The sequence below is a fragment of the Culicoides brevitarsis genome, chromosome 2 (genome assembly GCF_036172545.1).
Source record: "Culicoides brevitarsis isolate CSIRO-B50_1 chromosome 2, AGI_CSIRO_Cbre_v1, whole genome shotgun sequence".
NCBI lineage: Eukaryota > Metazoa > Arthropoda > Insecta > Diptera > Ceratopogonidae > Culicoides > Culicoides brevitarsis.
The window spans coordinates 3,868,258-3,887,978 of NC_087086.1; the positions used below are offsets into that span (position 1 = coordinate 3,868,258).

Genomic DNA, 19,721 nt, shown 5'->3' on the forward strand with positions numbered 1-19,721 from the left:
AATAAACAATCAAATCGATGTTTGGTTTTTGTAGAAGCAAGGAAATGAGGTTTTGTGATGCTTTTGGGAAATGTTAATTGATTTTTAATTTAAAAATTTTTAAATATTTTTTGAAAGTCATAAAGAATTAATAGTTAAAAAAAATAAAAATTATAGCTTTTGAAGAAAATTTTCAGATTTTTTTTTTTAATTTAAAAGATTTTTTTTTTTTTTATTAAAAATTTTATTTTTTTTTCAATTTTCTTATTTTTTTAAATTAAAATTTTTATTTTTTTTATTTATAAAAAATATTTAATTCGTTATTTTTTTATTTTTCAAAAAAGTTTTTCAATTTTTTTAAATTAAAAAATAAATAAAAAAATTTTAATTTATAAATTTTTTAAAATTAATAAAAATAAAAAATTAATTTAAAAAAATATAAAAATTGAAAAAAATAAAATTTTTAATTAAAAAAAATATATGGAAAGCTTTTTTTTAATTGAAATTTTATTAATTTTTTTTTAATTTTTAAATTTTTATTAAAAAAAATATTTTTTTTATTTCAATTTATTTTATTTAACTTTTTTTTTAATTTAAAAAAAAATTATTTTGAGAAAATAATTAAAAATTTTTTAAATTTAAATTTTTATTTTTTTTTTTAATTTTCAACTATGAAATTATTTTTAATTTTTTTTTAACTAAAAAAAAATATTTATATATTTTTACATAAATTGAGGCAAATTCAATTTTGTAAAATTTAAAAAAAAATAATAATTGACTTTGAATTAAATTTTACATTTTTTTCTATAAAAATCCAATAAATTCCCTTTTGTGTCGTAATTTAAAAAATTTTCCAACAACTTCACAACAATTTCTTATCGAATCGAGTGACATGAACAATTTTTCAATCCATTATTCACCATATCGAGCACTCTTCTCCTCTTATGAACTTTCGCATTTTATTACCTTTACCTTCGTTCGTCAGCTCTTAACTACTTTCGATGCATTTCTAACAAACTTTTCCCTTTAATGGCTTTATTTTAGTCAATATTCGATAAAATAATTACTTTACTTGAAACTTTGACTTTGACCACGACAAAAAGTCCTTTGAATGACCTCTAATCGATCAAGACAAAAATATTTGCAATTTAACGCAATATTTAAATAAATGTGCAACGACCATAAATTTTCTCCTCCATCTCGTTTCTCGCAGATTTTACGGAATTGAAATTGTTTACTTGAACGAAAAATAATATTTACTTTACGATTCCGCATTTAAATTCTTCGTCAGCTCTTCGTCTCTTCGCAAGTTCTCGGCACAAAATTTCATCACATTTTCCAGACACAAATCGCAATTTATTTTGATTTCGGACAAAAAACAAACAAAAATATTTGAAGAAAGCCAGAAAATTTTTATTTTTTAAAATGTGCCAAGAAAATATTTTTTTTTTCAAATCGAAAAATTGTGGGAAGTGTGAAATGTTAATAATAATAATAAAAAAATATTAAACAAAGTAGTGAATTGAAGAAAAAGAGACAATTATTCCAAGAAATAGTGACGACCAATAAATCTTCATGAAAAAATAACAAATTTCATGAGATGAACGGTGTTGTTGACGTTCAACGATGATTGAGCATGGAGAATTTAATTGAGTTATGTTTGTCATGTTATTGCTTGCTTTGTGTCTTTGTATCGTATATGGGGCTATGTAAATAGAGAGATTGGATCATTTTATAGATTGATGTGGTTTTAAAGAGGAAGGAATCGTTTGAAAGATGAGTTGAATGGCAACAAGGGAAACGGTTTCATGTCAGTTAAAATGGGTTTCGGGTCATTAAAAAGGTTTTGTGATTTAAATTTTCGTGTTTAAAGAGAAATTTTAGCAAAAGAAAGTATTTTTTATATTTTTAAAAATATATTTAAAAATTGAATTTAATTTAAACTGAACTTGAAAAATATTTTTATTTATTTATTTTTAATTTTTTTAATAATTTTTTTTATTTGATTCATTTAATTAAAATTTAAAATAAAATTTAATTTTTATTGAAAATTAAAAAATTTTTTTTTCAAATATTAAATTTATTATAAAAAATAAAAAAAAAATTAAAAATATTTTTTTAAATTAAATTGAATTAAAATTAAATTTTATTTTATTTTATTCAATTAAATTTTTAAAAAATAATTTAACAATTAATTAAAAATTAATAAAAATAAAATAAAAAACAATTTTATTTTTAAATATTTTTTTTTTCTAAAAATTTTTAAATTAAAGAATATAATTTATTTAAATTTATTATTTTTTAATTAAAAAAAATTTAATAAAAAATTAAAAAAAAATTTAATTAATTTAATTTTAATTAAAAAAAAATAAAAATAAAATAAAAAATAAATTCATTTAAAAATTTTTTTTTTCTTATACCTTAATTAAATTAAATTAATTATTTTTTTTTATTTTTAATTAATAAATAAATAATTTAATAAAAAAATAATTGAAAACATATTTTTTTAAATAAAATTCTTATCAAATGTTACTTAATAAAAAAAATATTTTTATGGCATAAAAATATAAAAACTGACTTTTAAACAACATTTAAAGTTCTCTTAAAATTCGCAAATATTATAAAAAGTTTATTTTTAGGCAAAAAACTACCTTTTAGCTTTTAAAAAATAATTCAAAAAAATGCTTTTCATTCAATTTGATGATTAAATTTTGCTCTATTTACCTTGCACTTAACCTTTTTTACATTGAAAAAATAACAATAACGCACATTATAGAACAAAAGTACGCTAAAAAGGGGGAATTCGGGCGATACGGTGCTTTGACACTACAAAGTCATAACCGAATGAATAGATTACGAGCAACGCATTTGAATAAAAAAAAATCGTCCAACCTTCAAATTAAATAACGGATATCAATGTTGGAAGGCAAAAACTTCAAGTGACATCATTATCATCGTGTTTGTGTTTTTTTTTTGTCGAAGCGTATTTTTTTTCTCAAGAGCCTCATTCTATTATTTTTGGTCGGCTTCTACGTGTCAATATGCCCGAAAATTATGATTTTTTGCCTTTGGGGAATTTCTTTCGTGCTCCGAAAATCAATGAAAAATAAATTTACTTGTCTAAAAAGTGTCTAGAAAAGTTATCATTGATCATTTTTTCTTGCTCGTTCGACGATATCATGCATAAAAAATATGTTTCCTCCTTGCAAGAAGGGGGGAAGGAAAACAAATTGAACGTTTTCTCTCTTGCATGATTTATGTAACATTCACGGAAGTTCAATAAATTTTTATTGTAATTTTTTTTTTAGAATTTTTATCTGCCTTATTTTTCGATCCAAAGGAAAAAAAAATTTTTTTTTTGGATCAAAGGAATTTTTTTTTAAATAAAATTGACTGAAGATGGAGGAAAAATCAATCGATTGATGAAAATTAATGATGTCACACAGTTGATGTAATTAATTGCCTTTTTTCCGTTGAGCAAATTTTTAGCCCAAAAATAGCAAATTTTCTCACACAAAATGAGGAAAAAACCATAAATTAATTTTCTTCTTCGTTGGAGCTCTCGACTTAAAATTAATTCGGGAAAATTAATTTATTCATTCAAAAGTATTGATTTTCAGAGGAGAATATTTTGCTAATTTTGGACACCAAGCGCGCAATAATTTATTCAATTTTCTCGTAGATTTGGCGCACATTTCGACTTCTAGTTGGTCACATAACCCAGATAGGTAACGCCACATTGCGGATTATTGACCGATATTGTAAACTAAAATTACGCGCAATATTTTGGAGAAATTTTTTGTAATTAGATTCAAGCTTACCGTTGATTCAAAGTCAAAACGAACGCGTTTTGTCATGATTTTTTTTTTTTTTTTTGTAAAAAATCGTCTCGAGTTATGAAATTACGAATTGCAACTAACAGAAAATTTGCATCTTTCGTCTTAAAATTGTGATAAGTGATAAAAATGTGAAAAAATTTGCATGAGAGTACAAACAAAAGCGACCTTGTCACGATGATATTGATTGTTCTCTGAGGACAAACACGAGTTCAAGCATCCTTTTTTTGTTAAGTAAACATTATTTTCGCGTGAAAATGTTTAGCGACTAAAAATAGAGTGCTTTGATGGATTTTAGGAACACAAAAAAATTTGCGTAGATTGTCAATTAGGGTATGATTCTACGCTATTTTAAGCACTCTTAACGAGAAATGATGACGTGACGTCAAATTTTTTGAACAATGAATCAGATCCTTGTCAATTAAAATTTGTCTCCCGATTTTTTGTGATTTTTAATTGAATCAAGTGAGGTTTGATTTAATTTATTTTTTTTGTTTGAAGTTTTTGAATGAACTTTTACGTCACATTAAAATTTTATTTTTCAATTTTTTTTTCTATTGAATTTAATTTTTTTTAAAAATAAAATAAAAAAAATTAAAAAAAAAAAATAAAAAAAAATAAAATAAAATAAAAAATTAAAATAAAAAAAAAATAAAAAAAAAATAAATAAAATTTAAAAAAATAAAAAATTAAAATTAAAAAAATTTGAAAAAATAAATAAAAAAAATAAATAATAAAAAATTTTTAAAATTATTAATTTAATTTAATTTTTCAATATTTTATTAATTTTTTTTTATTATTTTATTATTTTTTATAAAATTTTCAATAAAAAAATGAAAATTAAAAAAATTCATAAAAGTTTTTAAAAAATAATAATTAATTGAATAAAATAAATAGTAAAAGTTTATAAAAATTTTTAATTTAATCTTATTTTTAAAATATTATTTTTTTTAATTATTAAATAATTTAAAAAAAATTAATTATTTAATAAAATTTTTACAAATAATTTTTATTTATTATTTTTTTTAAAATTATTTAAAAATATTTTTTTTTTATATTTTTAGGTTTCAAATATCGAAAAATAAAGCTATTGGTAAGTTATATATTTTCCATCAAATTAAAAAAAAAATATTTCAATTAATTCAAACCAAGCATAAAAACTTAACGAATTTAATTTTGGGCAAATTTTGAGCTTTTGAAAGCCTATAGAATTATATTTTAATATTTTTAGGAAAAAGTTAAGAAACAATTTCCTTTAGAAAATATTAAAAACTCTTTAAAAGCCTTATTTTCAGCCTCAGAAACTTTTAAAAAGCCTCAAAAAATTGAATGTTGATGTTAAATTAAGTACATTTGATGCAAAAATTCAAAAATTTATACAAAGAATTATTTCTTCCCATATTTCTGAAGTAAAAAATCAATTTTGCCATCAAAAATCTCTCTTCACAGAACAAAAGAAACAACTTCACGTCACAACTTTTCCGTTAATTGTCACAAAAACCTGCCAACTAACTTCATTAACGCATCTCAATAGCAAAATCTGGTTTTCTCCATCAACATCTAAGCAAACTCTTATATCGATTCAGCCGGTAATTGCCATAGGAAGTTGTTATAACGTTGTCATCATCGCTCGCAAAAGTAAGTCGCTGCTGTTTATAATTTGATTATAATAGACTCATTCTTCAGTGTGACAACAACAAACATCCCTCATGGAAACTTTTTTTTTTGCATTTTAAACTTTTATCTCTGCGCATTGCATAAAATTTTCCCAACAAAGCCGAAAGTGGTCGCACGATAAATAAGTTTATTTTACAAAAACATGAAAATTTACACTACAAGACATGTCGAGCAAGCAAATGCGACGAACGACGAGAGAGACACAAATTTTTAGTATGCATGAATGCGCTTTGTGCCAATATTCCAGTAACCCATAATGTAATCAATATACAACGAACAGGCGAGTGGATGAACGTTTTTTTGCACTAATCGCTGGAATTTAATTTAAAATTTTAGTCCGAGAACAATAACTCGAGGCAATGTCAGCATTGAAAACTCAATTTTAAGCAAAAATTTGAACGAAAACGAGAGAAATGCGAGGTAATTAAAAAAAATTGTTGCTTTTGAGGCGATTTTGACGCGTAGAAAAATAATGCAATTAGTTGATTTTTTTTTCGTCATTTTACAAATATTTAGGTTATTGGAGTTCAGTCGAGTTCAGGTACAAAAATGACAGAATGCTTTGTCATATTACGAAAAAAAAGGTACGTTGAAAGAGGAAGCCATTGAAATCCGATACAAAATCCAGACGATAAATATTAGATAATGGGAATGACGAATTTTTGAGGACAAATTCCACGTTTTTACTTCTGATTTGTATCAAATCCGAACAAAAATCGAAAAAAAATAAGAAATTTGTGAGAAAGAGAGCAAAAAGGCATCAATTCAGATTATCCCTTTTATTATTAACATTATTTCCGTACCTTTGTCCTCACATTTTTCGTCGTTTTTGTCGTTTTCTTACCAAAAATTGAGAATTTTCGAGATGAAATGCTTCAGTAATGCATCGTTTGTTACTTTCTTGAAGAAAAATTATTTTTTTCGTGGAAGAAAATTTATTTTACTTCCTTTCGCTCCCCTTCCGTCATCTTTCGAGAGCACATTAATTTTACTTTATGATTTTTCTCGCAAGGAAAAAAAGGCGAAAAACCTGGATTGGTTTCATTTTTATTTTATGATAATTTCCGTTTGTGCCGTTCTTTTATTTTTACGATTATGACCACAAAAAAAGTCGTTCGTGAAAAGGAAAAACCGAGAAAATGTAATCTTTTCGTGCTGGAATGACGCAAAATGTAGGTCAAAACCTTCTCAACTCGAAAAAAGGGAAAACATTTCCCACAAATCTCTTTCGAGCCAACCGCAGATCTCTTTTTTTATTGGTTTTGATATCTTTTTACATTTTTTTTTCGAGATGCAGCAGTTTAATTGCATGCGAGATAAATATTATTTATCACAAAGTCCAATTTTATAATTAAAACAGACGTCGACTGTGAGTCGAATGAAAAAAAAAAACGAAAAGTGGGGGCAAACAAAAAGGTCAGTTGGCAATCATTGTGACGCGAGTACGGAATGTTTTTACAGACGAATTTCGACAATGAATCGACGTTATCTTGTGTCGAGCTAAAATTAAATTCTGTTGGAACGTGTTTTGTATGTGATAATTTTTGTGAGCTAATTGCATTTATTTAGAAAAAGAACAAAGATAGCTTGAGACTTGTTGATGCAAGAACAGCAAAAAATAAGGGTGACGAATGTCTGTTGAACATGAAACGAGATAACGCAGTGGTTCGGAAATTTTTTAAAAGACAATTTGTGTTTAATTTGTTTTAAAGGGTTAAGTAGAAGGGTTGTTAATGACGAAATTAAACGTTTTGTTGGCGTTGGTGAAGATGTTTTTGAATGGTTTGACAAATTTTTATCTTTTTTTGACCATATTGGGGATATTTTTGTTGGTTCACTTCATTATTTTATCATTTTGAGGAGTAATTTTTTTTAGTTTCACACAAAATTTTTATTTTTTGATATTATTTTGTCTTTTTAGTTTGAATTTGATGAGATTTAGAAAAATTTTTGAAGATATTTTTTTCTTTATTTGAAAATTTTTATTTTTTTCACGCAAATTTTTCATTTTCTAATTACTGATAGTCTTTTTTGTTGAAATTTAATGAGATTTTAATAATTTTTCGAATTATTTCTGGATATTTTTCTCTTTTTTTTAAAGAATTTTTGCTTTTTTTAAAACTTTTTTTAATCAGTTTTCGGCACTTTTGATTTTTTTAAATATTTTTTTTTGATTTTTTTATTTCAAATATTCTTTTTCGAATTTTTCTTTTTTTTATTTTCTCTCAATTGAGAATTTTTTAAATTAATTTTCATTTTTTTTTTTATTAAAATTTCATAATTTTTTAATTGTTTTATTATTCTTCACTTTATTTATTTTTAAATTTTGTAATTTTTTAAATTATTTTTTTTTTTATTTTATTTTTTATATTTTTTTATTTAATAATTTATTTATTTTTTTTTACTTCACTGAAAATTTTTATTAATTAAATTTTTTAAAAATTTTATTTTTTTTTCAATTTTAAATTATTTATTTTTTTGTGAATTATTTTTTAATTTTTTATTAACTGCACAAGTTTCAATTTAATATTTTTTTTTTGTTATTTTTTTAATATTTTTTTTTTACTAAATTTTGTAAGTTTCATTTTATATAAATTTCACATAATTTTTCATTCACGATTTTCGTTGGAAATATTTCCAGATTTACGTCAGATTTAATTTCAGTTGCAGCAACAACAGAGAAACAAGACAAACGATGCTTAATTTGTCTTAATTCTCCCGTAATTAAGTTTACACACATTAATTTCAAACTTTTTTCTGGTTTTATCGCTCACACATGCCAAGTAATTTTTCCGCCCGAACAAATCAAACAACTTAAGGAAGGAAAAAAGATGAAAACTTACCAAAACTTGCTGATGATTATCTTTATCCAATAAGAATTCCATGCTTTTGTGCGGTCTGCCATTGTTGGCGGCACAATCGGCGCTATCTACGTCGAGCGTGTTGTTGTGATGATGATGACTGTTGCCAATTATCGTCTTGTTCGCCTTACTGCTGATAATTGCACGTGACACGGGTCCTCCGAGCGTATGTCCTTTCTTCATGTAACTCCCGGGTCCTCCCAATTCCATCAAACTCTGCGTTTTTCCCGTAATTACCGTCTCGTGTGTATCCAAATTTGTCTCGATCAGGCCGATTTTTTGCTCGCTACCCATGTTGTAGTCGTCGTCGTCTCGATATTTCGCGGTGTTGCCCGAGAGAGTAGCTGCACGTAACTGATTCGCAGGCACAAAGTCGTGATAAGCATGTTGCGAATGAGTGACATCGACGGCGGTATCTCTGGGTGGCGGCGAAAGACTTCCTGCGCGATGCGCATGTGCCGATTTGGGGTGAATGGGGGGTCTGCCAGCGACGAAGGGACGAGGCGGTTTACTCGGCACGGGGGGTTTCTTGTTGTTTCCGTGCAACATGTGGTTGTTATTGTCAGCTGATGTCGCTTGCGCTGCAATTTCGTGCTGAATGAAGGACTGCACATTCTCCTGCGTCGGATCTTTCAGCGGAATAAACACGATTTCCTGATTATTTTTCGTTACTTTTGCGTTTTTCTTGTTTGCCAAGTCCGCTTGACGTTGATCCGCTTCGAATTGATTGTAATTGTAAACAGCACCGGCTTTGGGGGATTTTTTGCCTCTAAAGGAAAATCTCAAGCCCGACGAGATGCGCGACAAAAATCCATCTTTTTTCGATTTTTTCGTTACTTCAAACTTGTTGTTCAGGATGTGATTGTTATTTTTGTTCGAAGACGCGATTTCCGTGCCATTATTGTTGACGCTCGACACGGCATCCAAATACGTGGCTTTGTTGATTTTTTGGTTGTTCATCTGATTGTTCTTGATATTCTTATTGTTGCTCGCTAAATTATGGCTTTTATCGACGACGTCAACAGCAGCAGATCTTTTCTCGTTCGCGTACATTTTAACACTACTACGGCATTCCGTCGCTGGTGCCTTATGAATGGACGTCGTTAATGCATCGTTATTTGCCTCTCTTTCCGGCACGAATTCACCACATGCACGATCCGCTACGGGATCTACGACGGGATTGTTATTAACGATCGGAATGTGCATGACGCTTCTGTGGCGTATGGCGTCTTTGTCGTTGTGTTGGTTGTCGATCGTCACGAATGTAGTTGTGAAGTTGCTGTTTGACGACGTTGATGGCGCACTAACACTGCCGTAAATAGGTAGGAGATATTCACCAAAGTCACCACACGACGTCTTGCCTATCATTTCGTCTTCGTTGATCTGCGGAATTACATCAAGAAAGTTTAAATAGATTATAAATCATCGAGGGTTTCGGAGAAATTTACAAGAATTTTAATATAGGATGAACAAGAATTTCTTATGAGAAGTTACTTTTTGTTCTTTTAAAATCGTAAAAAAAATTCGTAAGAAAATTTCGAAGAAAAATTATAAAATTTAGTTCAAATCAAGTTGAAAATGTTAAATTTTTTAAGAAATTAATTTTAATTTTTAAATTAAATTTTCATCAAAAAAGTTGAAATATTTTTTAAAATTAAAAAAAAAGTTAAAATTTAATATTAAAAATTTTTTAACTCAAGTTTTTTTTTTATTTTATAAAAATAATTTGCTTGTAAAATTAATTTGAAAATAAACAAATTAAAAAATTCTTAAAAAATAATTTTTTGAAAAAAAAAATGAATGAAATTTTAGAATTTTGATAAGAAAAATTGTCAAAATGGATTTTTAATTTTTTATTGAAATTAAAAAAAAAATGGAAATTAAATTTTAAAAAATTTTTTTTAGATAATATTTACTTTAAAAATTATTAATTAAAAAAAAAAGAAAAATTAAAATCAATAAAAAAAATTTTTTTGAAAAATGTTTGTTTGCAAGAAAGTTCATATTTTTTTTACTGTTTTTAAAATTAAATTTAAATTTTTTTTTAAATTATTTTAATTTTTTTCTTTTGATTTTAAAAAATAATTTGCATTTGAAAAATTTATTTTAAAATAGAGAAAAATCTTTAATATCATTTTTTTTTTGACAAAATGAATAAAATTCATGAATTTAAAAAAAAAATTATTAAATTTAATTTTTTTTAGATGATACGAACTTTAAAAAATTTTTTAAATACTAAAAAATAAATTGAAAAATTAAATTCAAAATAATTCAAAAAAATTAAATTAAATAAATATATATAATTAAAAAATATTTTTTCACAAGAAATTTCAAAAATATTTTACTGCTTCTCATAGAGATTTTTTTAAAAATATTTAAATTTTCTTTTTTTAATTAATTTTAAAGTCAAATAAAAATTGTATAAAAATACTTTAAACTTCCTCAAATAATAAGTTTTACAAAAACTTTTTTAATTTTTAATTTAATTTTATTTAAATGTATTTTTTTTTTTAATTTTTTTTTTGTATTTTAATTTTTTTTTTATTTTAATTTTTTTTTTTTATTTTAATTTTTTTTAAAATTTATTAATTAATTTCCTTCATTTAAAATTCTTTAATTTTTTTTAATTATTTTGCCGAAGAATTGATTTTTTTTTAAATTTTTCAATTTCTATCAATATTTTATTTAAAGTAAATTTTTACTTTTCCTCGAAATTCAATTTTTTTAAATAATTTTTCTTATTTTTTTTTTTCAGAAAAATTGACATCCTACCGAAATTCTCGAAAAAACAAAAAAATAAACACTCACCCAACTCTTTGTTCCTTGCACCGCTGAATCATCTTCCTCGTCATCGAACGCTTGATTCGTACGATAATTCTCCAACGCGATCAACTCATCGTCATCCATATCATCGTCTTCCTCGTCAACATTGTACTTTGGATATGCAGGCACGCCATTGCTGCTATTCGACGATGCCCCCGATAAGCTATCATCTGACACATTTGTGTCTTTCCAACTAATTTCGCTCACAATTGGACAAAAACTGACACCTTTCGACAATCCGCTCTTCGATCCAGCATTCGTTTCTGCCGTATTTTCGCCGGATTGCGTGAGAATTCCCTGTCGGGGTCCCATAAAAGTGCTCATTGTGACATCTTTCAACGAATTGTGATGCTCCAAACTATCATCGATGTCATAAATTTTGTATTTTTGCCGATTTTCATTCAAATTCGGCGTACTTTGCACCAAAACTCTCCCATGAATCGTCTTTTGATGATGCAAATCCTTGCCTTTCATGCCGAACGACGGAGAAACCATATTTTTACGAATTGTGGTTAAATCCACGGCAGAACATTCGGCGGAATCAAAGTTGCATTGCTCGAGGGACTCCGTGTAGGTTGTTCGAAGATTCGTTGGATCCTGATCGAACGTGACAAATGGATTCGAATTCGAGTTATTTTTAGTCGAAAGATATTCCGTGTAGCTCGGAGGATGTAAAAGTGCAGCGGTATACGACGACGAAGCATCGCATTCATCACGTTGCGTCGTATTTTTGGACGGTTGATCATCCATTCGCGTACTTTGTAGCAACTGTGACATCTGTGACGTAACGCTCGAAGTCAATATAGGTGATAATATTTTATTTTTAGACGATTTGCGGGGCGGCGGCAACGGCGGTTGACGTTTTGGGCGAGCAAGAGGCACGGGACGAGCTTCCATCGTACAAGGTTCTTCATAAATTGTCCTAAAAAAAATTTTTTTATTAATTTTTTCTTAATTTTTAGTCAAAAAATAAATTTTTACCTCACTGATGGTTCATAAGTCTCCTGTTGATCATTCAAAATGGACAAGTTTCGATCGAAATGTGCCGTGATTTCCTCCAAAAGTGTCGTAAATTCACTTTTTGTGGTATCAGGTCCTCCCGTAGCGTATTTTCGATTGCCGAAGAGATCCGAAGCCGATCCATTTCCTGCCATATTCGTGTCAGAATAGTTCAAAAGGGTCAAATTCGCGTAACTTGCCGTCAAACTTGGGTTAATTGGTATCACGGAGGGGCTATTGCTGATCGTCGGTGAGTTTAAAGTGAACAAATTGACATTATGCGTGGCAATTGAGTCGCAAGAAACCTCTTTGGAGGCGTGAGCGGCAATCGATCCGGGATCTCCGCACAAATTCAAGTCTCCGGGCACACTGGAAACGTGAAAAAGATCTTCGCTCGACGTGTTCTCAGCTGTTTCACGGACTGAATTTTTCTTTTGCGTCGCTTGGCAGCGTAATTCCGGCGAACTGGATGATTTGACGCGTTTTTGTCTACTAATTTTCTCTTGTTGACTATCGGCGATAGTTATTTTCCTCTGAGTAGTTGTCGTTTGTCGTTGTCTCTCGCTCACGTCGCTGCTATTTTTAGACTCGGTGCGTCGTCTCGTCGTCGTGGTTTTTGTCGTTCCCCCAAGCGATTTTGTCTCCATCGCACTCAAATCTTCCATGCTCTTGCAGCAAATGTCATCGTCAAGTACGACGTGAGAGTCGCCGCTCATCGCGTGCTGCGAGAAATGCCCGTTCTCCAAAACGTTCAACGACGGATTACTCTTCGATTTTACGCGCCGCAAACTATTCGTGATGCTCTGGTCGCAAAAACCGCTGTCTTCGCTCAAACTTTCGACGGAATTTTTGTTGCGCACATTATTGCTGCTTCCGTTGCTGCTTGCGATTCTGTTCACACTGCCGTGCGCCGTGTTTGTTGCGTCGTTATTACCGCTACAATTACTCGAGAAACGACGACTGAATGAATTATCGTTCACGCACCCTCCTTTCGCGACACTACGATTCCCAATTTTGATGATTTCCGCTTCGTCTTCGCTTATTTTGTCGCTACTGTGATTCAAATAGTAACTTTCTTCACTCGAAAAACTCGAATTTGTACTTTCATCAACCCCGCTTGACTCCGAATCATCTGAAACTTCGTCCTCAGCGTCGCGTACTTCCGAAACATTCACTTTGGGCACGGGAATTTTCAGGTTTTGCAGCAAATTTGTCGTGTTTTTGCGACACAACATGCGCTCAAAGTCACTCAAACCCGTAATTGGCTTCGGATTTTCCGCAGATGAGGTTGGGCCGGCGTCGTTTTGCAGCAATTGTCGTTCCAGCGACTCGAATTGGATGAGAGACGATGATCTGCTGAGCGAATCGTACGGAAGACTGTCGGAGTCGGAATACATATCGGGTGCTAATCCGAGTTCATCAAAGCGATATCTATAAATAAAAAAGTACGAATGACGTTAAAATCGTAAATTAAACAAATAATAATTAATACAGCATTAAAAGCGCTCATTTAGGGTGAACACGAAATTTTTCTCGAATAAACGTTAAAATTTTTAATTAAAATCTGAAAAATGGCAAACCTCCGTCGCAGTGAATTATTCGCCTCGCCACAGAATAATAATTAGCTTAGAATCATAAATATGGCAACAATAGTCATTCTTTGTTTTCAAATCGAGTAAATTAGTGCCATTGTGGCATCTGTTTACGTCTCTGGTCATGAACGAGGTTTTAACCAAAAACAAAAGTTGACTTCCGTCAAAAAAAAAATTTTTTTTTTTGATCGACGAAAATAGAAAATCATGTTACTTAATTAAATATTGGCTTTAGAAAATGTCAAAGGTGCATTTCTTAATATTTAGTGTCTTGAAAACAAAAAGATGAACAGCTGTTTCGTCAAAATTTTCGAAAAAAAAGTTCATCATTAATTGTCATTTTGTGAGAAAATTTACCATTTTAATTTTTTGAATTTTAATTGAAAAAAATCATATTTTAATTTTTTATTAAATAAAATTATTTGAAAATTTTAATTTTTAAATATTTTTTTTTTTTATTTTTTTATTTAAAACATGTAATTTTTTTTCTATATTTTAATTAATTTTGTTTATTTTCATCAAAAAAAATTAATTTTTTTTTTTAAAGTCACCATTAATTTAAATTTGAATTTTTAAAGTTTTTATGAGCTTTTTTAATGAATATTTTATTTAAATAATTTATTTTTTCTATTCTTTATAAAATTAAATTAAATATTTATTAATAATTATTATAATTAAATTAATTAATTATTTAATTTTTAAATTAATTTTTTTCAACCTAAAAAATAAATCAAAATTAAATTTAATTTAAATTTTTTATTTATTTATTTTTTTAATTTTTAATTAATTATTTAAATTAAATTTTAAAAAAATGAAACATAAAAAATTAAATTTAAAAAAATAATTGAATTTAAAAAAAAATAATAAATTTAAAAAAAAATTAAAATTTAAAAAAATTAATTAAAGTAAAAAAATTAATTAAATTAGAAAAAATTGATTAAATTTTATTTAAAAAAATTATTTAAATTGAAAAAAAAATTAATATTAATTTCGAAAGAATTTCAAAAATTTCTCAAAAATCGGTAAATTTTCTCACAAAATCCCAAATCATCAAACAGCTGTCAAACGAAATTTTTCATCGACATTTTCCAAAACAAAGCATTTCATTAGTCGACGTCACAACAATCGTTATTGTCTTAAAATATGATCAAAAAAAAATTTTTTTTAATAAAATCTTTCAACATTTTTCAGGTTATTTTTTTTCGATGCAACATGTAACAGCGAATGATAAACGGGGCGCCAAATTCTTTTTTATCTTTCAACGCCGGTTTTTACGTGAAAATTACGGCAACAAGTCGCAACATTAATCAACGATACTTGGGTAAGAGAAAATTACGAGACGATAAATTTTGTTCCATCATCACAAATTTTTTTTCTTGTAGATTTTTTTTTGTTCGATGGAAGTTGATTTCCAATCAGGAAGAAAAAGTTTTTTAACATCGAAAGAAAATACTACCGGATGTTGGTAATTGTTGGTTTTATTTTTATTTTTATTTCATTTCCCTCTCGAAAGATTTTTGTCTTTTTTTAGGGTTTTTTCCATCGTCGACGTCAAAGTTGGAAAGAAATTTACCTTTAAGCCGTATTTATTTTTATTATTTCTCGAAACTAAGTTGTAGACAAACAAATCGGGCGACGCACACTTGTCATACGTCGAAAAAAATATTATTTACAAGCTATTTTTAATTTTATTTATGACTTACTTTTATTTTGTGGGTACGAGACGTACGGCGAGCAACAACATGTAAACATACAAAAAATGTTACAAAAATAAATTTCACGTTTCTTGTTTGTTGTTTCGTGTGTAAAGTATCTTTGGACGACGAGCACTCGACATGGGTGAGTGAAACGTGAAGTCAATGAGCTAATTTCATTCACAACTTTTTGTTGTTGTTTTTGTGCGTTTGTTCTCGTCAACTCGTCACAATGTTTTAATTCTTTTATTTATTTTTTTTTTTTCATAAAATAATGGGGAGGAAACAATAAAAATTTAGCGCGTAACACTTTTTTTTTATTTATTTACATTCGATTTAGAAACAAATTAAAAAATCGGATTAATTTTTTTTTTCGCGACATAAAGAGGAGACTCGCCCACGAAATCCCCGTTTTTATTGATCAAGTGTGAATCGACGAAAAATTATCATAATTTTAGCGTCACTGTGAAGTCATAACATTGACACGGCTTTGATTGGGGATTTTTGCGTGGGCACGAAAGACACTTAATTTTATTTTTTTTTTATTTAAAAGAGATTTGCCGAAAAAGGTAACTTTCTACTTAGACCTCAAGCGCGGCGGCGTTACGATTTTGTTACAAATTTCCAATAAAGTCGTTTTATGATCGCGCCAAAGTGTGTCAAGACGATTGTTTGTGCTTTTAAAGGGAAAATAAGTAATTTAATTGGTCTGCGTTTTTTTCTCTTTTTTGATTGTCAAGATCATAAAAGATCGTTATCAGTCGTAATAAAAATCAAATTTAGTGTTTTAGGCGATAAGAAAAAAAAAATTTTTAAATGATGAAAATTTTGAATGAACGATTTAAGCGTATTTTTAGAAGAAAAAATTGTTTAATATAATTTAAAAATTTTTTTTTTTCTAAAATTTTGAAATTTTTATTATGACATTTTAACAATTAAAATTGTTAATTAATTTAATTAATTATTTTTTTTTTAATTTTAATTAAATAATTTTAAAATTTAATAATTTTTTTTTTTAAATTTTAAATAAAAAAAAAATTTAATACAATTCAATACAAAAATTTAAATTAGAAAAAAAATATTGAGAATGTTCAGAAAATTTTAAAATTTTCTTGAAATAATAATTTTTAATTTTTTTGCAAAATTTAATATGTATTTCTTACTTTTTAATATATATTTAAATATTTCATGAAAAATATAATTTTTTAAAAAATAAAAAAAATTTAAATTTGAAAATTATTTATAATTTTAGGTATATCTCGAAAATTAATTTTGTTTTTTTTACTTAAAATTTTTTTAAATGTTTTAATTTAAATATTTTTTTAAATTAAATTTTTAAATATTTTTTTTTATAAAATTGAAAAAAATATTCAAAAAATGTTTAAATTTTCTTAAAATATTAATTTTAGAATTTTTGAAAATTTAATTTTTTTTTTAATTTTTTTTCAATTTTTATTAATATTTTCAAAATAGCAAAAAAAAATTTCATTTTATTTCAGAAATATTTTGAGTTATTAAATATTTAAAAAAAAATACCTTATTACATTAAAAAATAATTTTCATTAAAAAAAAATTGTGAAAAAAATTTATAGTTTAAGAATTTTTGTAAATTTTTTTTCTATTTCTGTCAAAAAAAATTTTTTTTTTTTTAGAAATACAATAAAAAGTCTTGTAACGGCGTCACTCGACAACAAAAAACAAAAAAAGAGAGTAAACAACGAGGTGTGGCATGGCACCTATTTTAAGATCATAAATAAATTTACATTACGTTAATTAATCTTAGATGACACTTTTATTATTGCGCTTGTCTGCACACAGAGCGTTTGCAACTCTAAAGTCAACCTAAATAGAGTTTCTTGTGTCGTCTTTCGAGAGTTCCGCATTCTCACTTTTCTCGCGTGTCTCGCGAACACCTGAACAAAATCTAATTTTAAACTCACCTCAGTTGTTCATTTCTCTTTGCAGGCAGGAAATCGGGCACCTCGAGCAGCGAATTTGCTTCCAAAACGCGATAACGATCGCCATCCGATGTTGGGCGTCGCAACACGAAATTTGTCTCAACAGATCCATCGGTGTCTTGTCTTCGTCTTTTGGCGGGGCAAATGAAATCTCGTTCAGAAAGTGTTTCAGTGTCTAAAAAATTGTTTAAAAAAAATTAAAATTATGAAATTTTTAAAGAAAAAAAAAATCAAACCTTGATTCAAATCGACTTCAATGACAGAATTTGTCACAGAATCCGAATTTGACGTCGCCCAATCGCCCGAATTATTCCAAATTTCCGAATCCTCTTCATCGTCTGACGTTTCCTCAAGTATCGTCTCTAAAATATTGCGACTGGCATTAAGGGCTTGTTCCACGGCTTCGCCATACGCGGGCAACCATGAAAAGGGAACGTTTCCCACATCATTTTGACTCATCATCGATCGAAAACTTCAGATGCATTTGGATGACCTAAAATGAAAAAAAATCATTAAAATCGAGAATTTTTCGAGAAAAAACGTGAAAAGATGCAAAAGTAAGCCAGAAAACAGTTTCCGAGCACAAAAATGACAAAAAACCGTTTTGTTCTTCATTCGCTGCTTACAAAGTTACCTCATTAAAACAAATATTCGTGTGAAATGTGCAACAATATAGCGTGCAAAAAAAGGTAAAATCTGTAACGAAGCAAAACTGAACTTTTGACATCGCAGTAATAATGAAGTGCAATAAAAAAACGAGCGAACGGAATTTTTGTTATGCAAGACAAGTGCATTTTTTGCTAATTTTATGTAGTTGCAAGAATTTTGCTCATCAAAAAAGTTTAAATTGACAGAAAATGTCAAAAGGGTAACTCATTAAATTTTGATTTAAATTAAAAAAATTGTGAAATTTAACAAAAACTCAAATTTTAAATGAATTTTTAGATTTTTTAAAATAAATTTTTAATCTAAATTTCGTTTAGGGTAAGTTTTTGTATCAATTTTGACATTTTTAAAATTTGACAGGTGTCAAAAATTTTTCAAATTTTATTAAAAATCAATTTTTAACAAAAAAAAAAATTATTATTTTTAATAAAATTTCTTTTAAAAAAATCTTTTTGAGTAAAAATCAACTCAGAAACCCAAAAAAAAAATTAAATTTAAATTTTTGAAATTGATGAGTTACCCTATAGCTGTCAAAATTTTCTCTTAATTTTAATTAAAAATCAATTTTTCAAAAAAAAATTAATTATTTTTGATGAAATTTCTTTTAAAAAATCTTTTTTCAGGTAAAAATGAACTTTTCGAAGCAAAAAAAAAATCAAATTTTAACTCTTGAAATTGATGAACTACCCTTCGCTAATAAAGACATGTAAGAAACAGATCATATCACTTCATAACAATAATTATCCAGCATCTCAGCTTACATTTAATGAGCAAGAAAAAACGCGTGACACTTCATTTCGGATCAATGAACGCTTTATTACCCACAAAACTGTCTCAACGCTCAAAGATATCTCGATCAAAGAATCATTTTCATTCATTCCGTTCTAAAATTACAGCATTTCCCGTTTTGGATCACTCAAGCACAAAATTCCTGAAATCAAACTCAATTTTTTATGACATGTTAATTCGATCGATAATCGACAGAAAGGTCAATATTCACACCCAAAGGTCGGGAATTGTCGAAATTTTGACCACGAAACGCGTGTCTGGAATTTCACGTTCGCAGCGGAAAGGTTGAAGCAATAATTTATATCGTTCAAGGTCTTCTGAGGCAATTTCGAGCAAAAACAAGAATTTGTTCAAAGGATAGAGCGAGTCTTATCAGTCAACGAGATCTATAAGAAAATATGCTAACGAGTTCACCTTTCACATTAAAAAATGAAAAAGAAAAGTTTTTTGTTACAAAAGGCAGGCTATTGTAAAAAGGCGAAACGATGGAACATTGTCAGGTAGGTACTTGCAACTCATGACTCAATTGTGCTCATTCTTTGAATATTATTCTCCTCCTTCACAGTTTTTTTTTGTGTTGTTCTTTTTGTTTTGTATTTAGTTGCTCTACTCCAGATACATACAAGTTGCTTGTTAGTCATTTAGGCGAATGCAAATTATTAATTGATTTTTTTTAGTTTTTTTTTCTTTTTAGGGTATCTACGATGAAAAAGAGGCATACAATATAAATTTTGTAAATCCAATAAAAATAAATTTAAAAAATTTAAAATAGAATTAATAATAAAAAATATTAATTAATAAAATAATTTTTAAAAAATAAATTTGATTAAATAAAATGAAAATAAAT

At 27.3% G+C, this 19,721-nt stretch overlaps 1 protein-coding gene across 1 annotated transcript in view; it reads right to left on the reverse strand.

Moving 5' to 3' along the window:
* LOC134832570 (putative mediator of RNA polymerase II transcription subunit 26) overlaps positions 1–19,721 on the reverse strand; it is a 51,155-nt gene that overhangs the window by 23,217 nt on the left and 8,217 nt on the right. Inside the window, exons 2-6 of the mRNA XM_063846634.1 lie at positions 17,656–17,912; positions 17,402–17,594; positions 12,158–13,606; positions 11,162–12,098; positions 8,336–9,736 (exon numbers count right to left, since the gene is read on the reverse strand). Of these exons, the coding sequence (XP_063702704.1) occupies positions 8,336–9,736; positions 11,162–12,098; positions 12,158–13,606; positions 17,402–17,594; positions 17,656–17,881 (4,206 nt within the window). The 5' untranslated portion in view covers positions 17,882–17,912. The remainder of the gene's footprint in view (positions 1–8,335; positions 9,737–11,161; positions 12,099–12,157; positions 13,607–17,401; positions 17,595–17,655; positions 17,913–19,721) is intronic.